Source organism: Anastrepha obliqua, chromosome 4 (genome assembly GCF_027943255.1).
Source record: "Anastrepha obliqua isolate idAnaObli1 chromosome 4, idAnaObli1_1.0, whole genome shotgun sequence".
Taxonomy (NCBI): domain Eukaryota; kingdom Metazoa; phylum Arthropoda; class Insecta; order Diptera; family Tephritidae; genus Anastrepha; species Anastrepha obliqua.
In genome coordinates this window covers 71,642,244-71,661,454 of record NC_072895.1, presented here as the reverse complement: position 1 = coordinate 71,661,454, position 19,211 = coordinate 71,642,244, and the positions used below count along the sequence as shown (strand labels likewise).

The 19,211-nt window shown below is 39.3% G+C and overlaps 1 protein-coding gene across 1 annotated transcript; it reads right to left on the bottom strand.

Moving 5' to 3' along the window:
* Nucleotides 1–3,195: 3,195 nt before the first annotated feature.
* On the bottom strand, nt 3,196–18,372 carry LOC129245861 (mucin-5AC). The gene is made up of 2 exons (XM_054884284.1): nt 17,750–18,372; nt 3,196–10,984 (listed from the first exon to the last, which is right to left on the bottom strand). The coding sequence occupies exons 1-2, from the start codon at nt 18,370–18,372 to the stop codon at nt 3,835–3,837; spliced, it is 7,773 nt and encodes a 2,590-aa protein (XP_054740259.1). The 3' UTR covers nt 3,196–3,834.
* Nucleotides 18,373–19,211: the final 839 nt, after the last annotated feature.

The window sequence follows — 19,211 nt, the reverse complement described above, 5'->3', positions numbered from 1 at the left end:
GAGCCCAACACCCACTCATACTAGCCAATCGGCAGGGATCTATTATCGGGGATACAATTAAGCACTCAAAACAATGTGTAGAAACTCGAATAACTAAAAAAGATGATGGACGGGCAACGGCATGTCAATCAGCAAATGAAGAGCATGCTCTCAGACATATGTGAGCTCTCCAACGTAGTTGAGAGTAAAGACACAACAGCAAACAGAACCAAAATAACGGTGACCAAAGCTACACAAGCAAACAAGCATTGACCGTTGTGAATGATAAGGCGAAAACAGCTATGCCGCTAACTGAGAGCGATCGAGCTACCAATAAGATCGCAGAACCAATAAGAAAACTTCTCCAAATTTTTTCCCGAGCAATGCTGATCCAGCATAAGTTAAAGGCCTTGCGACCAGTCAGGCAGGAGAATGGACAAAAGTCGTGAAGCAGAAGCGTTCGTAATGGAAGCCTACATGACCCCACGCCATACTTGTTAAGCAATCAGGGGGGATCTTTCGTATGCAGATATTATTAAAATTGTGAAAAATGTAGAGCCTCTAAAAGGCATAAGTTCGATGGTACAAAGAATCCGAAAATGGCTCATGGAGATTTGCTATTTCAACTAAGCGAGACATCTGGGGCAAATACCTCTAAACTTCTGAGGTATTTGCCTCAGATGTCTCGCTTAGCTCAAATCTGTCTAGCCTTTAATGACCTCCTAACTAATGTTAACCTAGACCCATCTAACATTCGATCATTGCGTAAAGCATACGGTGGCACCCAAACAACTTCTGTGGCCCTTAGAAAACCATGAGAGTTTTACAGCTCAACTTAAATCATTGCGAAGCTGCTCAAGTCCACCGAAATCAAACCGTGTTGAAGTTGAAAGTCGACGTAGCGGTACTCCGCGAGCTTAAAAGTCAAATACATCATACTGGTTGCAAGACACTAGCGGAAAATCAGCTATCTGGTACTGCAAAAGCCAGAAAAACGCTAGACTTACGAGTTTAGAGAAATGGGATTTATTTGCGCCAAAGTAAACGACCTACTTATATATCTATAGTGCCTATATACCATCTAGCGCTCCGATTGACCCCTACACGGAGGCTGGTTTTGAAGATGGTCATCGACGCCGAGAGAAGGAATAAATTCCTTATTCCTGGGAACTTTAATACCTGGGAATGCGATTTCATTACAGAAGATAAAGTATTAAGGGCTAAAAGCAGTTTAACATACTCAAAAGCTCCTGGTCGAGACGGAGTGCCAAGTAAATGTTTGAAGCTGGCGATCATGCAACGAACCAAAGTGTTCAGCAACTTGTTTAATAACTACCCTTCGGAGGGAACCTTTCCGACAATTTGGAAACGCCAAAATTTAATTTTGCTTCCAAAACCAAGTAAATCAGCGGAGGAGCCGTCCTGATACATACCAGTATGTCTAATCGACTCTGTGCTCGGTAAAGTGCTCGAACGAATCTTATACGATCAACTAGATGCGGAAGTCAGACCAAAGGGGAGCCTATCTGAAAATCGATTCGGATTTAGAAAGGCGAAGTCAACGCCAAATGCGCTCTCTTCAGCAATCCAGGTTGCAACGAATGCAATCAGCGGTATCCGTTGGCTAAATGGTACCACAGAGTACTGCCTGATTGCATTTAATGTATTTAACTCTACTTGGCGAAAATTTAAGAAGCAATAGAGTGAATTGGACTCTGTATACACCTGACGAGAATATTACGCAGTTACTTTGATGGCCGAATTCTATTGTACAGTACATCAAAAGCACGAAAAAAGTAAAATAACAAGTGGCGTTCCATAGCGCTCGGTTCTTGAGGCATTGCTGTGGAATATAATGTACGACGGTATTCTACGTGTCAGGATTCAAGAGAGAACTAAGATAATAGGCTTTGCCGACGACATTGCCCTTGTTGTAATGGCTAAAAATATTGGCGATATCCGCAACAACGCAATTCATGCGGTTCTAAGTGTGCAATCGTGGCTAGCACAAAATAATCTAGAATTAGAGTAACAAAAGACCGAAGCAGTCCTTATATTTAGTCGAAAAAAAAACAGAAGCCTCTTTTAGATTCGGAGACTTCAACATATCGACCGTTCCCGCAATCAAATACTTGGGAATAATGATAGATAAAAAGCTGTCTTTCAAAGCACATTCGAATACGATGTTAAATGTACGAGGATCAAAACAAAATCGGCGTCAATTTCTGGCTAATGTCGTGAAAAGCCAAAGTTTGTATGGTGGACCAATTTGGATGAATAAAACGAATCATGTATCATACTTTCGAGGTCTACAGTCTACCTACCGGTGTCCGAAGATGTAGCCTTAGTAATATCTGGCATGCATCCGCTAGACATATTAGCAATAGAAGCTGTCCAAATAGCGAGAACACAGACGCCTATAAGCTCATCTACTAGTGCGGCGTTACGAGAGAATTGCATCGATGAGTGGCAAACAAGGTGGGGATAACTCTCCAAAAGGGCGTTGGACGCACAAATGCATTCTAAAGCTTTGGCTGAGAGGCCACATGGAGAAGTGGATTTCTACCTAACCCTGTTTTTGAGTGGTCATGGATGATTCAAAGCACATTTATATAGGTTTAACTGCGACGACAGTCCCTATTGCGACTACTACGACGGAAACTTTTTAGAGGCCGTTCACCACACATTTTTCGCGGACTCAGCCTAGTTTCAGAAGGTCGCTTGAGGGTAGTGGGCTACCACAACGCCTATGAAAAAAAAAAAAAAATAAATAAAAAATAAAAAGCGCTTTACAAAAATAATTAAACCTACCATAACTATTTTAAATAATATTTGTTGTTTATTTGTAACTTCTTTTAACGACGTACATTTAATTTCGTATTTAAATATATGATTACTTATGGACAAAACACTCTCAAATATGCCTCTTAAATGTATGTATATACATATGCGTGTGTATATATGTATGTATATGCTATAACTTTTACTACGTATATCAGCGAAACAGAAACCATTATTTCGTACTTCATCGTTTTATAAATAATAAAATATTTTTATGTGTTCGCAGCTTTGTAATTCATGCAATAAGTTTGAGTTAATGAAATGAAAGTAGTTAGTTTAGTGTGTGTTTCGATAATACAAATACTATAAAAATAATAAAATCCAGAATTAAAAATAAAAACAAAAAAACAGAGTTTATGTTAACAATAAGTTGCATAGAAAAATTATTATATTTCGTAACCTAAAAGTAATATTTAGTATAGCGTACAAATATCTCAAGTTGCATGTAGCGCATCAATCTCGAATCCAAATGACCCGTGCACAAAAACCATCACTCGTGTGTGGGTGTGTGTATGTGTGCACGTGTACAAGTAGTGTGGATGCTGCTGCGGGAGCGGATGCGGGTGTGGGTGATTCGTGATTAAGGCACAACAAAAACAATTCTCGCCAACGGTACCTTCGTCGTGCGGTACTACATTCAAATTAAATATAATTTATTTGAATCTAAATGCTAACTGTTCAAAATAAAACCGTTCAAATAAAATAAAATATTCGAAATATTAAAAAAAAAAATTTCACTAAAAATTCGTTCAACTTACGAAAATATTCGCTAAACAAAAATGTAAGTTTGGCTTATCTTCGCATATAGGCAAACAAAATGCGAATGTGACGTTACCAGACACGCGGGCATTAAAATTTTCATACAAATCATATTGAAATGCCATAAAATAAAATTAATTGCATAGCATCTTCAATTTAGTTTCTTTTCTTTTAACGTTCTTTTAGTCTTCTGAGTCGTCAAAATTCGCGCATGCACCTACAGCTTGACGAATGGCTGCTATCAGCATAAATCCTTCATGGCAGTAGTCGTGGGTTGAATCGTCCCATGAAGAGTATAATACCGGTTGGGTTGTGGCGCACAAAATACAGGAATGGTTTGTCGAAACGTAGTCGTGGCGCATCGGGTACGCGTGCTTGTCGTGGTCGCAACGATAGTGGCAGCTCAAGATATTTGGGATCTAGTAAATCGTCATAGAATCCACGTCCCAGCGCAGAGTCATGTACCAGCGAGCCGAAATCGATAACAGCTTCGGATGAATCGTAGGCACCATCGTCATTAGCTCCGAGGTCTTTGTTCCGTTTACGCAGCGGTGGTGCTGGATACATTTCCACGTGATGATGATCAGCAATCTTCTCCTCACCACAAGTGCTGAAGGTATTGATTTGTATGACATCGGAGAGATAAATGTCACGATTGGAAGAGCCAGTAAGGCCACGCAAATCGGCGTAATCTGACTTAAAAAGTCCTTTCAGCCCCATTTTCTGTAAGCCTAGTGAAGCATTTACGAAAGATCTATGCGAGAAACGTGGCAGTTGCACCTCCATGCCTGGACGGTCCATCAACGAGGTGAGTATTTTACTCCAAGCATTCTTGCTAAAGGCCTGTTCCACAAGCTCACGCTCAAGTCGCTCCAAACTCTCTGCTGGCGAAAGTGTGCTCTGATGGCCGGGCATAACATAAACTATGCTTACGGTATCTTGAATGCTGCCGAATGCTACAATTGTTGAATCCAAATTGGGCTCATAGCCAGCGGTGAAACCGCTCTTGTACAAAACAGCAGGAATAGGTATTAGACGACGTTGCCGCACCGATGGATGCACTTGGAAGAACATTTCGCCATCTGTCAATTGTGTAGAGCCGCGTTTGCAGTCTGTTTGGAAAAGATTAGCAGAAATGGTCGCCAGCGGTCCGTTAACCCAAAGACTATTTGTGCGTAAATATTCCAACACTTTGCCCATTGTATGGCGTTTAACGAGCAAATTTGTACGGCGACGTATTACATCGTTGACCACATGGAAATTCACTTCCTCTACATGGCCCGAATAGAATTGTTGGGTCTTCTCCTTGAAGAATTGCAGTATTTTGCCATTTGCGCGATCACTGAATATCTCGCGCACGAATGCTGTTGTCGCAATGTCGCTATCAGTGGCATGTTCCACTGAATCGGTAATATTTCTGAAAACTAAATGTGGATTGAAGGTGACCATGTCATCCAATTTGAGTACTTCATTCATTTCGCCAGATGTGCTGCCACGTGCACCCAGGAAAACCATTGAAAGCATCGAGGTTAGCGCAAATGGTGATACCACCAAACTGCGTGCAGAACTAATCTTTTCCGATGTAATGGACTTCCAATAACTAAATGCCAATTCATTGCAGAGTTTGACAAAGGATTGCAGATCTTCGTCTAAGTTGGTTATAGATGCTTCGAGTCCCTTCGAGTTGGAAGGACTGGGTTCCATTTTAACTGGTGGCCGAGTTGCCTGTGTGGAGGTGGCCATCAAGTTGTTCAGTTGTGCTGGTCGCTGCATAGGACGCTGCTGGGTAGTACTGGCTGCGTAGGGTATAATTTTAGTGGGTTCGGCTGGTTTTGCCGCATTTATGCCAGATTGTTTATTATAGTACGAGACGGGTTTCAGCGTGTGTACGCGCTTTGTGGTTGTGGGTGTGGGTTTGGGGGTAGAAGTTGTAGTTGTAGTAGTAGTGGAAGTCGAAGTGGTGGAACTGGTGGATGTGGAAGAAGCCACACCGCCCATGGGTGTTGATAATGCAGCGAGAACTGGAATTGTGGGGAATTTCGGTATGATATAAGTGGTTTGGTCGCCTGCATCCAGCGGATTTTGTGGATCAGGACGGTAGTTGTAGTTGAGTTGTGATATTTGCGGGCGTTGTTGGGTAACAGATGTTTGAATAGGTTTGCTTGTTTGTTCGATTGGTATATGTTCAGTGGTTTCAGGCAATTCCGCCTCCTGGGATGTATTTTCTTCAATTTCTGGTTTGGTTGTAATGACTTCCATCGTCACTCCACTCTCTCCGTCAGCTAATTTTGGTGGTGCCACTTCGGCAGATTTTGGCGGCTCTGTCTCCTCTGCGGACTCTTCGTTGACCTGCTCTCTATCCTGCACCGTCGGTTCCGACACAGCTAACTGTATTACCTGTGGTAAGGTTGGCGCTGTAACCTCAATGTCGGTTTCTTCAGCACTTGATGAGTCTTCTTCTGCATCCATACCATTATCATCTTCCTTAATTGGCTTTACAGGGTATTTTGTGGTAGACTCCCCAAGTTTAATGTAAGGATCTTCATCAGATTCCGTACTATCTATCTCATCTGAAATCATAATGGTAACATCTGTAGCAGCTTCTGGTTCTGCATCTTCATTCTCATCTGCTGACGTAACCTTTTCAGATGTAATACTTTGATCGACTGACTGGTTTGTTGTCACTTCAATTTCAATTGCTTCACTGCTTGCTTCTTCTTCTTCAGTTGTTACGTACTTTTCTGTTGTTGGTACTTTGGTGTGTTGAAGTTGCAAATTTGCATCATTCGTCACATTATCTTCTTCCATAGCAGTAGTTTCTTTTTCTGTTGAACTGTCGTATGATTCCGTGGAATCTGGTTTTGTTACAGAATAATTGGTTTCCTCAGCAACAATATCGTTAATATCCGCAGAGATTGTGACAATGTGATCGCTGGTTTGATCCTTTTCTAAGGACTCTTTCTCTTTGCTTTCTTTTTCATTAGTGTCTTCTGAGTCTGTTTTAGTGGTTTCATTTGTGAAACTTTCGGTCGGCCCTTTTTCACTGGCATCTTTTTCGCTAAAATTATTTTCACTTGCAAGACTAACAGCCTCTACTGTGTCACTTTTATTCGACTCACTGGCATCTTCTTCAATACTTTCGTTTTGAAGATTTGCTTGATCCTCTACTTCTTCCTTTGAATGATTTGTCTGTGTTTCTTTAGTTTCATTGGGCACCTCTGTAGATTGCATTGCCTGTATTTCGAGTTTATTATCTACCTCCACTTCACTAGTAGTTTCTTCAAGTGCCTCAGCCGAGCTCTGTTCCTCAGTGGGTTTTTCCTTCTCAGTCATAAATTTTTCTGTTACTTCATCCATTAAATTGGTCTCAGTTTGTGCAGTAAATTCTTCCGTAGTTTCAGAAAATTCCGCTTGCGAAGGGTTTTCCCCACTACCGTTCTGTTTGCTAGGCTTTTCCATTTCTGTTTCATTCGTCTTCTCTATTTCCGTAATAATCACTTCGGCACTTGTCATTTCTTCTTTCTTCTCTTCGTTACTTCCTTCGGCACTCATCTGCTCTTCCATTAAAATTGTCTCTGATTCATTAAGTGGCTCCGAAGACATATTACTTTGTTGTGTTTGAGTTACGTCGGATTGGGTAGGCTCTTTTCCCTTCTCTGCACTATATAAGGCTTCTTTATCTCCGAATTCTTGTTGTTGTGTTTCATAAATATGTGACAAAGATGGTATTAGAACTTCCACTGTGGTGGTTTCTTGCGCAACTTCTTCCGATATAGGCGCCACAACTTTGTCTTCTTCTGGACTAACAATTTGTATTAAAGGCTTATCTCCCACTTTGTATTTTTCGGAACTCTCCGGTTGAAGCTCAGTTTTATGTTCCACTATGTCTTGTTTTTGCGTGTTATGTTCCATTTCTTCCTTTTCGATACTGTTCGCTTGTGTTGGCACGTTTTGTTCTACTTCGTATTTCTCGGAAGCATCGAGTTGTGTTTGGTCACTATATTCCGCTTCATTCTTATCGAGTATTTCTTGTTGTATTTCAGGCGCATGCTCAGTCTCCTCTTTTTCTGTGTTTTCCATTGATAGTTCAGCCTTGTGTTCCTTCTCGAGGTTTTCTGTACTATCTAGTTTGCCATCCGTTTTCTCCGCCTCTATTTTAACATCTTCTTGTGGAGTATATGTCTCAGTATATTCTGTTGTAGTGTCGATCTCAGTTGTCTGTTCATATTCTGCCTCGCTGAGTGGTTCTGGGGTTGGTACCAACATCGGTTTTACACTAACCACTTCCGCAGACACTTTAGCAGGGGATGGAATTGTTGCACTACTAGTAATTGTTATGCCTCCATAAGCCGGTAAACTGTCGTCTACATTACTTTGTTCCATCGCTGACTGAGATGGTTTTAGCAAGAAGGATGAGTTTAATTGCGCAAAGTTCGTTAATCGGTTGCCATCTTCTATGGGATCAGGCCGATCTGAATCAATTTTTTGCCCAGTTATTTGTTGTATAACATCGGACATCAGAAAATCAATTTCACTGCGCGTCTCGTTGGTATTCATGAGTGGATCGGAAGCAATTGTGTTTGTGCCATCCACCAGCGTCGAAGCCACTGTGGCCGCCTGCGTTTGGAAGTCAGACATGTTTATTTGATCCATCGGTTTAAGTATATCCATGTTCAAGTGTGGCTTTAGATCCGCTACCTGTGGCGGCGGTTCTGTAGATGAACTATCTTCTGCAATCATAGCCGCAACCTTCTGTGTAACTGGCGAATGCATTATTGGTGGTGCGTGGTATTCAGTGCTACTGCCTCCTGCTAATGGCGTACTAGAATGTACCGTTTGCACGTCCACTTCATCGATCACTTCCACTACAGTTGTGTCATCTTCAACGAGGGACGAAACTGTTGTTACTTCCGTAACAATTGGTTCCTGAACATCAGCGTAAAGTGGTTCAAATTTAACGACATGTGACAAATCTCCACCATTCTTATCAGTTTCCTGGTTTTCAAGATTGTCCACGGTACCTGGTTCCCTTTCAATAGGTTCTTTTTCCTCGATTGAATACTCTGAAATATTTGTGCTATCCGATATCTCCTGCTCGATCTGCTCTTGACTTGCATCATTATCTAATATAGCCTGTGTAGTAGTTTTCTTCGTTGCCTCTTCAGCTGTTGCCACCACGGTTGGTGGCCTCATAGTATTGGCGAATTGCGGGTGTATTGCTATGTTTTCTGCTTGCTCTACGTTTGCACCTGAATGTGCGACTGAGCTACTATCGACGGACGCGAATAATGGTGCTTCAGTTATTGGTGCCTCCAAAGGTGTGTCCGTCACAGGTCGCGTTTCGGAAGCGCTTGACTCATTTATATCTGTTTCCGTCTTGTGCGTCAGCTCCTCTTTAAGAGACTCCATAATTTGATCGAATGAAGACAGTGTGTTTTGATCTTCTAATAATATTGGTTTGTCAGCCGGTTTGTGGTGCTGCTGCTGAATTTGTGCAAGTGATGGTAAAGGTTTACGCTTGAATTGCCCATAATCAGCAGTGTCGGACTCAACAGCGGCCTCTTGCGCTTCAAGCGCTTCGGGTTTGTAGTCGGGCACTGGATAAACGGATACACCAGGACGCTTATTGGCATGTGAAGGTTTGACGTGTATTGGATGATAACCTGGGAAATGTTCTACGACCAATGTATTTTCTGTACTTGTAGTGGTGGTAGGTGCTTTTGTTGTTGTAGTCGTTGTAGTGGTAGTGGGCGCTGGAGTAGTCGTTGTTGTTGTAGTAGTAGTTGAAGTTGTGGTTGTTGTTGGTACTGGTGTGGTGGTTGTAGTGGTAGTAGTTGAGGGAATTGGTTTTTTGTGTGGACGTGGGCGCGTTCTATTCGGTTTGTGGCTCAGCGTGTTATTGTGTTTACTGATTGCTGGCTCGATGGTCGTGGGTGCGGGCTCGGGCACGTCGGCGGCTGGATGATGCTTGTCGCCAGTATGCTCTCCATTGCCGGCTTGTTGGTGCTTGTGTGCGTTGTGCTGGGTAACACTAGTAGGGCGTGGCTTGCCAGTAGCTGGTTTACGTTTCTCACCAGCTGGATGTGGTTTGCCAGTGCCTGGTACTGGCTGACGTGTCGGCTTCTTCTTTTTCTTTTTAGGTGCGGTTGGCTTCTGTGTGGTCGTGGTTGTTGTAGTGGGTGCAGGTGTCGTAGTTGTGGGCGCTGGTGTTGTTGTAGTGGTTGTTGTTGTGGTAGGTGCTGGTGTAGTTGTAGTTGTTGTGGTAGTTGTAGTTGTTGTAGTGGTAGATGCTGTGGTGGTCGGCTCAGGTGTAGTGGTTGTTGTCGTAGTTGAGGTGGTGGTCGGTACCGGTGTTGTTGTTGTTGTCGTTGTAGACGGCTTCTTCTTTATCTTCTGCTTATTGTGCGCACCTACTGGCTTCTTGGTCGTACTTGAACCCCCACCGCCGTTCGGCGTCTTATGACGATGCGGTGCCACTGGACGCTTGTGCACGACCACAGGTGGCCTCTTGCCATAGCTTTCTTCCAATTCGACCTTATCTTCTGCCACTATGGGGCGTACTGTAGCTACACTTTGTATTATTTCTTGGTTGTTGACGAAAACACGTCGTGTGGTGGTGTCCATTTGTGTATATTCGGGTAGCTTGTGATAGATAGGTTGCATTTGAAGCTGCGAGAAGCCGTCAAAGTGTTGCATATTTGCAGCCACATTTTGATACTGTTGCATTCCGGTATAGACAGACTCATGAGGATCTAATTCCTCTTGTACAACTTGTGGTGTGATTGCTGTGGATGTAGTCGTGGGCGCCGGTGTAGTTGGCTTACGTTTTTGACCTGGCTTACGTTTGTTCGGCTTCGGACGTTTCGTGGCATGCGTGTTGGACACTACACTCGTTGAGGTCTCAAGCAATTCTGAGTCTGGTGTCATGACGATTTGTTGGGGTTTCTGTTGTGGGAAAATATCACTGCCGCCGCCATTACCAAAAATCGCCGGTAAAATCATTGACCATGATGAGGACACATCGGGTGTATCCAAAATAGGCAGTGCATCTTTAGATATATTCTTGTTCGATTCCACTTCCTTATTCAAAACATTCTGCACACTATCAACTATGTCTTGGACATTCTTTTCCGGTTCACGATCATCTATGGGCACATGCTGTATAATGGATGAGTTTTCACCATCCCCGTTTGCCACAATACTCTGTATTTCTTCCATTGTCATAAGGCGTTTCACCAGCTCACCATTCTCATCGAATGTGTAGAATTCATAGCGATCAGGGTTGAGAAGATCGATGGGGCTGGCTACTTGAAGAGATGGCTGCGGCTTCGGCACTTTGTGGCCAAGGGCATCAGTGAATTCTGGCTCATCACCATTGAGTATTACCGAAACGGAGGTTACCACGCTGTAAGGGTAGCGAAAAGAAAAGGTAAGCGTATTAAATAAATATATTATCAAAAATTATTATTATTAATTGCATTCGGAAGAAATTTATTCATCAGTAAACGTTGAGAGTTTTATGGAAATTCAGATAAAATAACTGCTGGGAGCATTTCGATAATTTAGCACTTAGATTCAATTAAACAGTGCACATGACTTCTAGTATTACTAAATACAGGGTGGGCCATATAGCGTTTGCTTTTTGAACCACCTATTTTTTTGAGAATGGTAACACAAATGACATGTCAAATGTATTCATAATTTGCTTAAAGGTTTGACATTTACGAAATGGGACGCTATACGCTTGAATAAAATTGGGAAATATTGAAAACCTATTTTCAAAGTGGTGAGTCTTCTTATTCTTCCGCGGTTACAGTAAATGGTGAGCGTTACCATGACATGCTCAACGAGTTTTTGTTTCCAAAAATTAAAGAGGATGACATGGACGACATTTGGTTTCAACAGGACGGTGCAACTTGTCACACTGCCAAAGTTACACTCCAACTTTTGGCTACCGTTTTCGAATTCCGATATCAATTGGCCGCCTCGGAGCTGTGATTTAAGCCCGTTGGACTACTTTTTGTGGGGAGCCGTTAAGGGCAAATGCTATGCGAACCATCCAGATACGATCGATGCTTTAAAACACGAAATCGAAGTTGCCATTCATGAAATTGGAGCCCAAACAATCGAAAATGTGCTTAAAAATTGGGTTGATCGAAGGGCCTACTGTAAAGCCAGTCGTGGCAGTCCTTTGAACGATATTATTTTTTATTCATAAATGACAATGTTCAATCTTCAAGATGAAAAAAAAGTTTCAAAAGATATTGATTAGTTTTTTTTTTTATAGCCGATTCAAAAAGAAAATTTTACATGCTAATGGCCCTATATATTCAGTTTTCAATATGTACCAATGATTCACCCTGTTCATTGCTCAACTGTTATCCCGTTTTAAGTGATTTCACATTGCATATCATTGCATACTTTAAGCGTACTGCATCACTACCAATTTTCGTATAAGTGGCAATTTAAAAGCTACAAATAGTAAATACTGCTGCATCACCACACACAATCACATTGACTTCGTAAGGCACGCATCCCCATCCATGTTCGTTTGGATAACATCCAATGCAAAAGCAAAGCAGAAGGAAAACAAATGCAGGAGCATTCACTTCGTGGCATAAACGTAACTGCTTGTATGTATGAGTGAAAACATCATGTTATATACTTTTACTATCAATGTTACAAAAAATGATTTTTATTGAATTATTTGACAGGTTTGACGCACTTTATGTTGCTGCAATTACTCGTACTCTGAAATGCATACAAGTATTTGGCAATGGCTATGTGCGGACATACAATTTATGAGCTATCTGCATATTTTTTTATGAACTGAACTGAGATAACAAATTGTTAGGGTTGCAAGTTATGAAGCATGGAATATTTAAGCATAAACTAACAGCTGTTGGCTGATTTTTAAGTTATTGAATTTGATTGCAATTTCATAACAGTTACCACTCAAATGCTTAGAATAAAAAATTCCCATTTTTTGGTTGGTCTTTTCGAATTGGAGCTGCATTTGATCTTAGCTGATAAATTTCATTCAAAAATGGTGGTTCTCAAATTTCTTTGCAATGAAAAGAGTGTTTTGTTTTGTTTTATTATTAAAAAATAGTCTTCCCGTTTAAGTAAAATTTATACGCAATTATATTCTATTTTATGATAAAACTTGTCTAAACAAGTTTTTTTAATTTCTTAAAATGTTTTAATTCACCTTTTCGAGAATTTGAGAGTTAAGTACAGTACTTCATATAGTACAGGAGCTTATTCATGAGTTCTGACAATTTGTTTGCTTCATATTTTTAATAATTTCTTTGTTTTTAATGAATTTTTACAGTTAATTCTCTTCCAAAAACATATAAATACAATTTTCAAGCTTTGAGCAAATAAAAACATAAATCAACAAATGTTGCTAAAAATCTCAAAATCTCGAGTTTCATGCAATGGGCTATATGGTACGTGCGTTTGGCAAGTTTGAAGTAAGTCAATTTGATGGATTTTTAATAACTTCTTTTTTTTAATATTTTCATTAAAAAAGTATTAAAATCAATAAGATACATATAAAATGTCAACACTTTTCAATTAATTCCTGCGCTATATTTATTAAGGCACTACAGAAAAATGTGCTATAGTTTGTTAGATTTTTCTAGAAATATTTTCGTAAGCAATTTATTTTGTTAATTTTATCACTTTAAGAGCCGTTTTACCAAGTAAACATTAATAGCATTATGAGTCAACTCAATATTTCTATAAACTCACTTTCGCTGTCTTAAAAGCCAACGGGGCTATATGCACATTTATAGCCTATTAAATGAAGTAAAGTGAAAATTACTAGACAATTAACAGCAGGCTTTACTTCTTGGCATTACCAGACATGAAAACAATCGAACAAAGAAATTGATTTTAGTTATTTTGACAAGAAAACTTATTTTTGTACGCAGTTGAGCAAACGAAAAAAATTAACTTTAAAGTATGAACTGGTCTCAGACTCAGCCACTCACTTATTTTATAAGTGAGATCAGAAAATGAAAGGGTTAAAGGGTATTTTAAAATAAGCAATTGTTATGAAAACTCATAAGTTTATGAAAACTCATTTTATTGGCTAAAAGGAGTCCAAGTGTACTATGACTAGCCTTAATAGTCATAGTTTATCAACTCAGATATTAAAGTTAATGTTAAGGGCGAGATCAGAAAAGGAAATACGTGAAAATGTGTTTCAATGTTAGGAATAGCTTATCAGCTGAATATTTAAAGTGTGGTATAATTTAACAGTAAATAAGTAAAACGAACTTTATACATTAGATGTGAAAATGAGTTTTAAGGCGCGAAAACAATAGTGTAATTTTTTTCTATCGTTAACTTAAAGTCTGAAATGCATTCAATACATTTTTATTAAGGCTTATTTTTGGCTCAGTAATTTATGGCATTGATGAAAATTTCTTCTAATTCTTCGAAAAGCTGAAAGTGCCTTCAATTTAATTGGCTACATAAGCGACGATGCAGAAACTTTTTTAATCTCCGGCAATAGCTGATGTCAGTGTATTTCCCAAAGTGCACTTTTTTGGCATGCATTGATTTTAATTTACCAAACACCACTCCTTTTCTGTATACACCTGCTATCATTCCAATTTCAATAGCAGCCTTACCCATTTGTGTCCAACCACAGTCACGGACTATTGCATGGCATGTGACACTTTCGTTTATACCTATAAATGTTTGTAATCAACGCTGTTCACAAATGTGTATTGTGTTGCTGGTGTGCTGATCTGAATCCTGCGCTTTTGGCGAAATCCAATACGTGTACGCGTGCATGCTATTATTAGATCGCTGGCACCACAAGCGTAATTTCCTCAAACATTTTGCATATTCATGAATTTAGTGTGCCCTGGACTGCCATTGCTAAATCATAGGCATGCACATAGTTGGACTCTGCGAGCTAGAAATGTGCTGCCATTGTGCGGCTTATGTATGCAATGAACATACACATACATGCACACAAACTTTGATTGGTACAAGATGAGCACAGCATTAAATATGAGTGTTTTGAGTGCCGATCAGTGTTTGTTCAATTTTCAATTTTAGTTTTCAACTATCTACACATACACATATACATTTATGTTTAATTTTAATTGAAAGTTTGTTTGGGTTATTTATGTCATTTCCATTTTTTACTAAAAAAAAGTAATATATTTTTTCTATTTTTTTTTATTTTTCATCTCTTTTTAAATTTTACCTGTCTGTAAAAAATACTAATATTTATAGAAATATAAATAGCTTCTCTTAAGCTTAAAGAAATCTTAAGAAATACTTAAAAAATACTAAAAGATGAATGCGATTAAAGTATCAGGGGAGGTGTTTATCTTCTTAGTTGTTTGTGATCATATCCCTAAAGAGCGAGGTCGACGAAGTCCTTATAAACGCCTATCTTTAAATTAAATATTCAACTATTTCAAGCGTCACTTCCTTCTAAATTCTATCTAGTGTCTGCATGAATACGAGGCTCCTGATTATTTATGACTACCCGTAAGCTAAGTTGAGTCTGTAGCCAAGGTTCTTTAAGATTTAAGTGATATCATATACTGATAAAATATATTTAACATTTTCTAGGCTAGCATTTATATTTATTCTGTTTGACATTCAACTGATTGTACAAAAACACGAACAAAAACAACCGAACAACCCATTAATATTGATAAAAACTAAACACTTAAATTTTTCTTACAATGGTGTTTGCTAACTCACTTTGACTTTAGTAATGAATAAAATTTCTCTTCAACAAACAAGGCAGTAAAATTAAATTAAAGTTAATTTAATCTACCCACGCTATTGTAAGAATTCTTGTCCCTAATTAAAATATAAATATTTTGTTAACTTCATAAGGTTGTATTATTAAAAACTTCCTTAAATTTTTGCCAATTACTTTTCATCTACCTAAATTTTTTTGTTGGCTACTCAAAAACAAATGGCAAAAAAGGTAATAAATTCATTACAAAAGGTTGCCACAACAACCAAGTATTTAGTAAACCGATAAAGTGGGTGTGAGAAATGTAGTTGTGTACTCAAGAAGCTGACTTAGAAGAAGGGCATTAAAAATAATTGAAGAAAGGAACTGAAAAATATTGTTGCGAAAAAAATAAAGGAATTGGAAAATTTTGTGATAATAGAAATTCAAAAACAAATAGGAAGTGTGGGAAACGAAGCAGGCGCTAATTACTTTATGGAAAAGCGCACAGTCATGTTGCTTAGAATTTCTTATGCCTAACTCTTTTGTGAGTACAAGCGAATAACATTTTTCACGGCACACCATGAAGGCCTACATTTAGTATTAAAGAAGCTTTGTGGAAATGTGCCGTAAAGTGAGTTGTGTGGAGTTTAAGAAGAATTTAGATGTTTAGGAAATTTGTAAATGGGAGCATACAACATTTTTTATTTAAATGCAAACATGCTCTAATTTTCTGTTTTTGAAGAAGAAATTTCACTCAAGGTTTGAGTTTTTATTATGTTTAGCAACTTAAGGAAATTGTTATAAATTTTTACTGAAGTACCGAATCGTTGGCGGCAACTTTAAAATCGCTTATTTCAATTTTTATTGTGGTAGCAGGGACAGGCCGTGCGAGTCAATATATTCATCATTGAATGTTTCGTTGTGAATAGACAACGCATCGGTTTAAGTAAGGAAAACATCGGAACCGTTTATACTTCAGAATAACATGGCTCGTGTTTGAGGGAATTTAACAAATTTTGAAACCAATTAACTCCTGTTACTTGAGTGCTATACTCCCACTCATATTTTACGCAATCAAAATCAATTTAAATGCTTATATGCATTGGAATTTTTCCGCCGACTACCTTGGCTGAAGAATTCAAGCAGGATAATCTCTTTGACTAAAAAATTGACTAAAAAACAAAAAATTTTATTGCTGCTCGGAAGAAAAAACGCACGACTATTGTCAAGAGAAGGGTTTGTTAAGTACCAAAAGAAGCACAAATGTTCGCGGGTGGGAATATTCAATCATAAAAGGTATATTCATTACTGAAGTAATATAAGAAAATTGAAGAGATCATTTTCAAATTCAATCTTAAGCAATTAGCCGGAGAATATAACTAAAAGCTCAAGCACTTAAGCAGAGATATCCATTGAACTTATTCTAAAAGGCCTAAGGCAGGGTGGATATTATAAGGCCAACACCTTTTCAAACTTTTCTGATTTCAAAATAAATCTTATAAATCTTTTGGGGTATAAAGAATATAGCTCACACATTCTTGATACTCAAATACGCACCTCCTTAGTTAGTCTAGCGAATGATGGACAAAAACAAGAGTTTCCAAACAAAAGTATTGTTATTCTCACTACCACAGAAAATACACATTTAATTGACTATGAATCCTATGGTGGCCAAATTGACCAAATTGCTTGTATTTCATATAAATGTAACCATAAATCGTACCACAGTCCTTCTCAGCTGAGTAAGGAATTAAGTACGGCTTTTTAAGAAGCATTTATTTGTTACTCAAGTGATGAAAGCGCACGACCGATCGATGTCTATATTGCACATGAGGTCCCGGATCCAAAAGCCGATTCCTGCAACACCTAGACTGACAACTGCTTCTGGTACCATGAAGGGAACTGTTCACCAATTCAGCAGCCAGTTCGTTACTGAACAACACAGTATCCTGGTACCTACATAAGCTTAAGCTTATTTCCCTTGCGCCGAAAGTAAGCTTTAACTTACATTCCAAAATAATTTTTGAGATGGTGCGAACATTTTGTAGAATCTTTAGGGCAGCCCGGCTAGTTGGGCAGACATTGTTTGGGTATCTGCGCTACCTCCTAACAATTTTTCGTTTTATTTCCACTGCATTGATTAAAGAAGTAAACCCGGTTGGAAAGCCCCGTTTGCAAACACATTGTGTAGGGTCAAGACCTCAATATTGGCGACCCGAAAACACTCAAAACGTGTGCCACTTCAATAAAATAAAAAAGAGATGTGTAAGTAAAGAGTATGACATAAAATTCATACAAAACAAATCCATCAAACGAGTAGCGGTTAAGTAGGCGTGAAAATAGAGTGAGTAGCCTTTTAAATCTTAATGGATGGGTAAGCAGCAATGTGCAAATGTGAAAAGAATGTCTCATTAATTTGGGTTTTTCCATTACGCGAATCACACTCACCTGGAGCCGATAATTTTCTTTGATGAATCACCATCCTTCTCAGAGCTGAAGGTCACTGCCGTTTCGTCATTAGCAACATCTGGCGCTGCTGTATGGATTGGCGGCTGCTGTGGTGTCATCGATACATTATAAGCAAAGACCGACTGTTGAGTGGTTGATGCAGGCCTCGTGACAGAGGAAGTGACATTGGCAGCTTTGTTGCCACTTATGGCGGTAGTGGAGCTGGCCGGGCGTGTGGTAGTCCCTTTTGTTGAAATGTGATTGGCAATACCGCCGGCACCGCTGGCACCGCTACTGCTGCTAGTACTACTAGTGCTGCTACTGCTGCTGGTGCTGCTCGTTTTTGTTGTGGTTACATAAGTGGCGGTAGTGTTGGGCCGCTTTGTTTTATGTTGATGTTGATGCTGTTGCTGTTTGTTTAGCTGCGGTTGTGGTAAACGAAATTCGTAGGCACCACCAGTGCCCAAAATATCACTTGTTTCCTCGTTCACAGCATCAGGTCGCGGATCATTTGCATAGTTGCTAACCAAGCTGCCACTGCTCGCTTCTCGCACGTGCGCCGCTCGAGTGGTTACCGTTAGCAGCGCGGCAGCTGTCAGCAGCCACAACACGTACAAACGCATCGTTGCTGCGGTAGCGAGTGGTCGACCTCGCTTACAAAACCTTTAACTCAGTTCGTGTGAACCGTACACAAAATTTCCGTTGGGTTGCGACTTTGCGTGTTCCCGTTTGTGGTTGTGTTGTTAGCTGATTTTAAAATTCTACCACCACAATTCGGGGTAGATTTCTCGCCTTTCTACTAAAATATTAATTTATGTATTATTTTGTGTAACTTTTGTGTTTTATAACGTCAACTCCTCGTTGCTGTATTTGATTTGGGTCCACTTAGCACGTAGAAAATAATGAAAAATCTATAAATAAGAGAAGAAAAAGTTTTGAAATTAATTAGTATGGCAAAAAGCGAAATAAAAATAAGCTGAAAAAAAGATAACATAAGGAGTGCTAAAAACACTTAGCAAGTCATAAACACCAATCCCACAACAAAAAACCTATGCATACAATTTTGGGTCTTAAAAGATTTGGCTCTTAAACAACCGCGCCACATTGGTTGCCTAGTGAACCACCGATAAGATGGTTCAATATTTCTGCTGCCTTCATTGGCTTACTGCTATTATTCTTGAAGTGATAATCTTTTTGATTGACAATAAGGTATTTATGATAAATAAACTGATTTGTAGTAAACACCTCAACTTCTGCTTCTTATGTTTTCCCCACCTCACCTCCTTTTCTGTTTTGAATTGCATGTCAATGCACTCTCCTTCTTTGCCAATACATATATCCTGAAAATTTATCTGCGCTGACTAGGCTCCAGCTTATCAAGTGCGGTAGTAAATGAGTGTGAATCAAATAATGATGAAAAATAAGCAAAAAAGTAACAAACAAATTGAACTTAAAAGTCTAG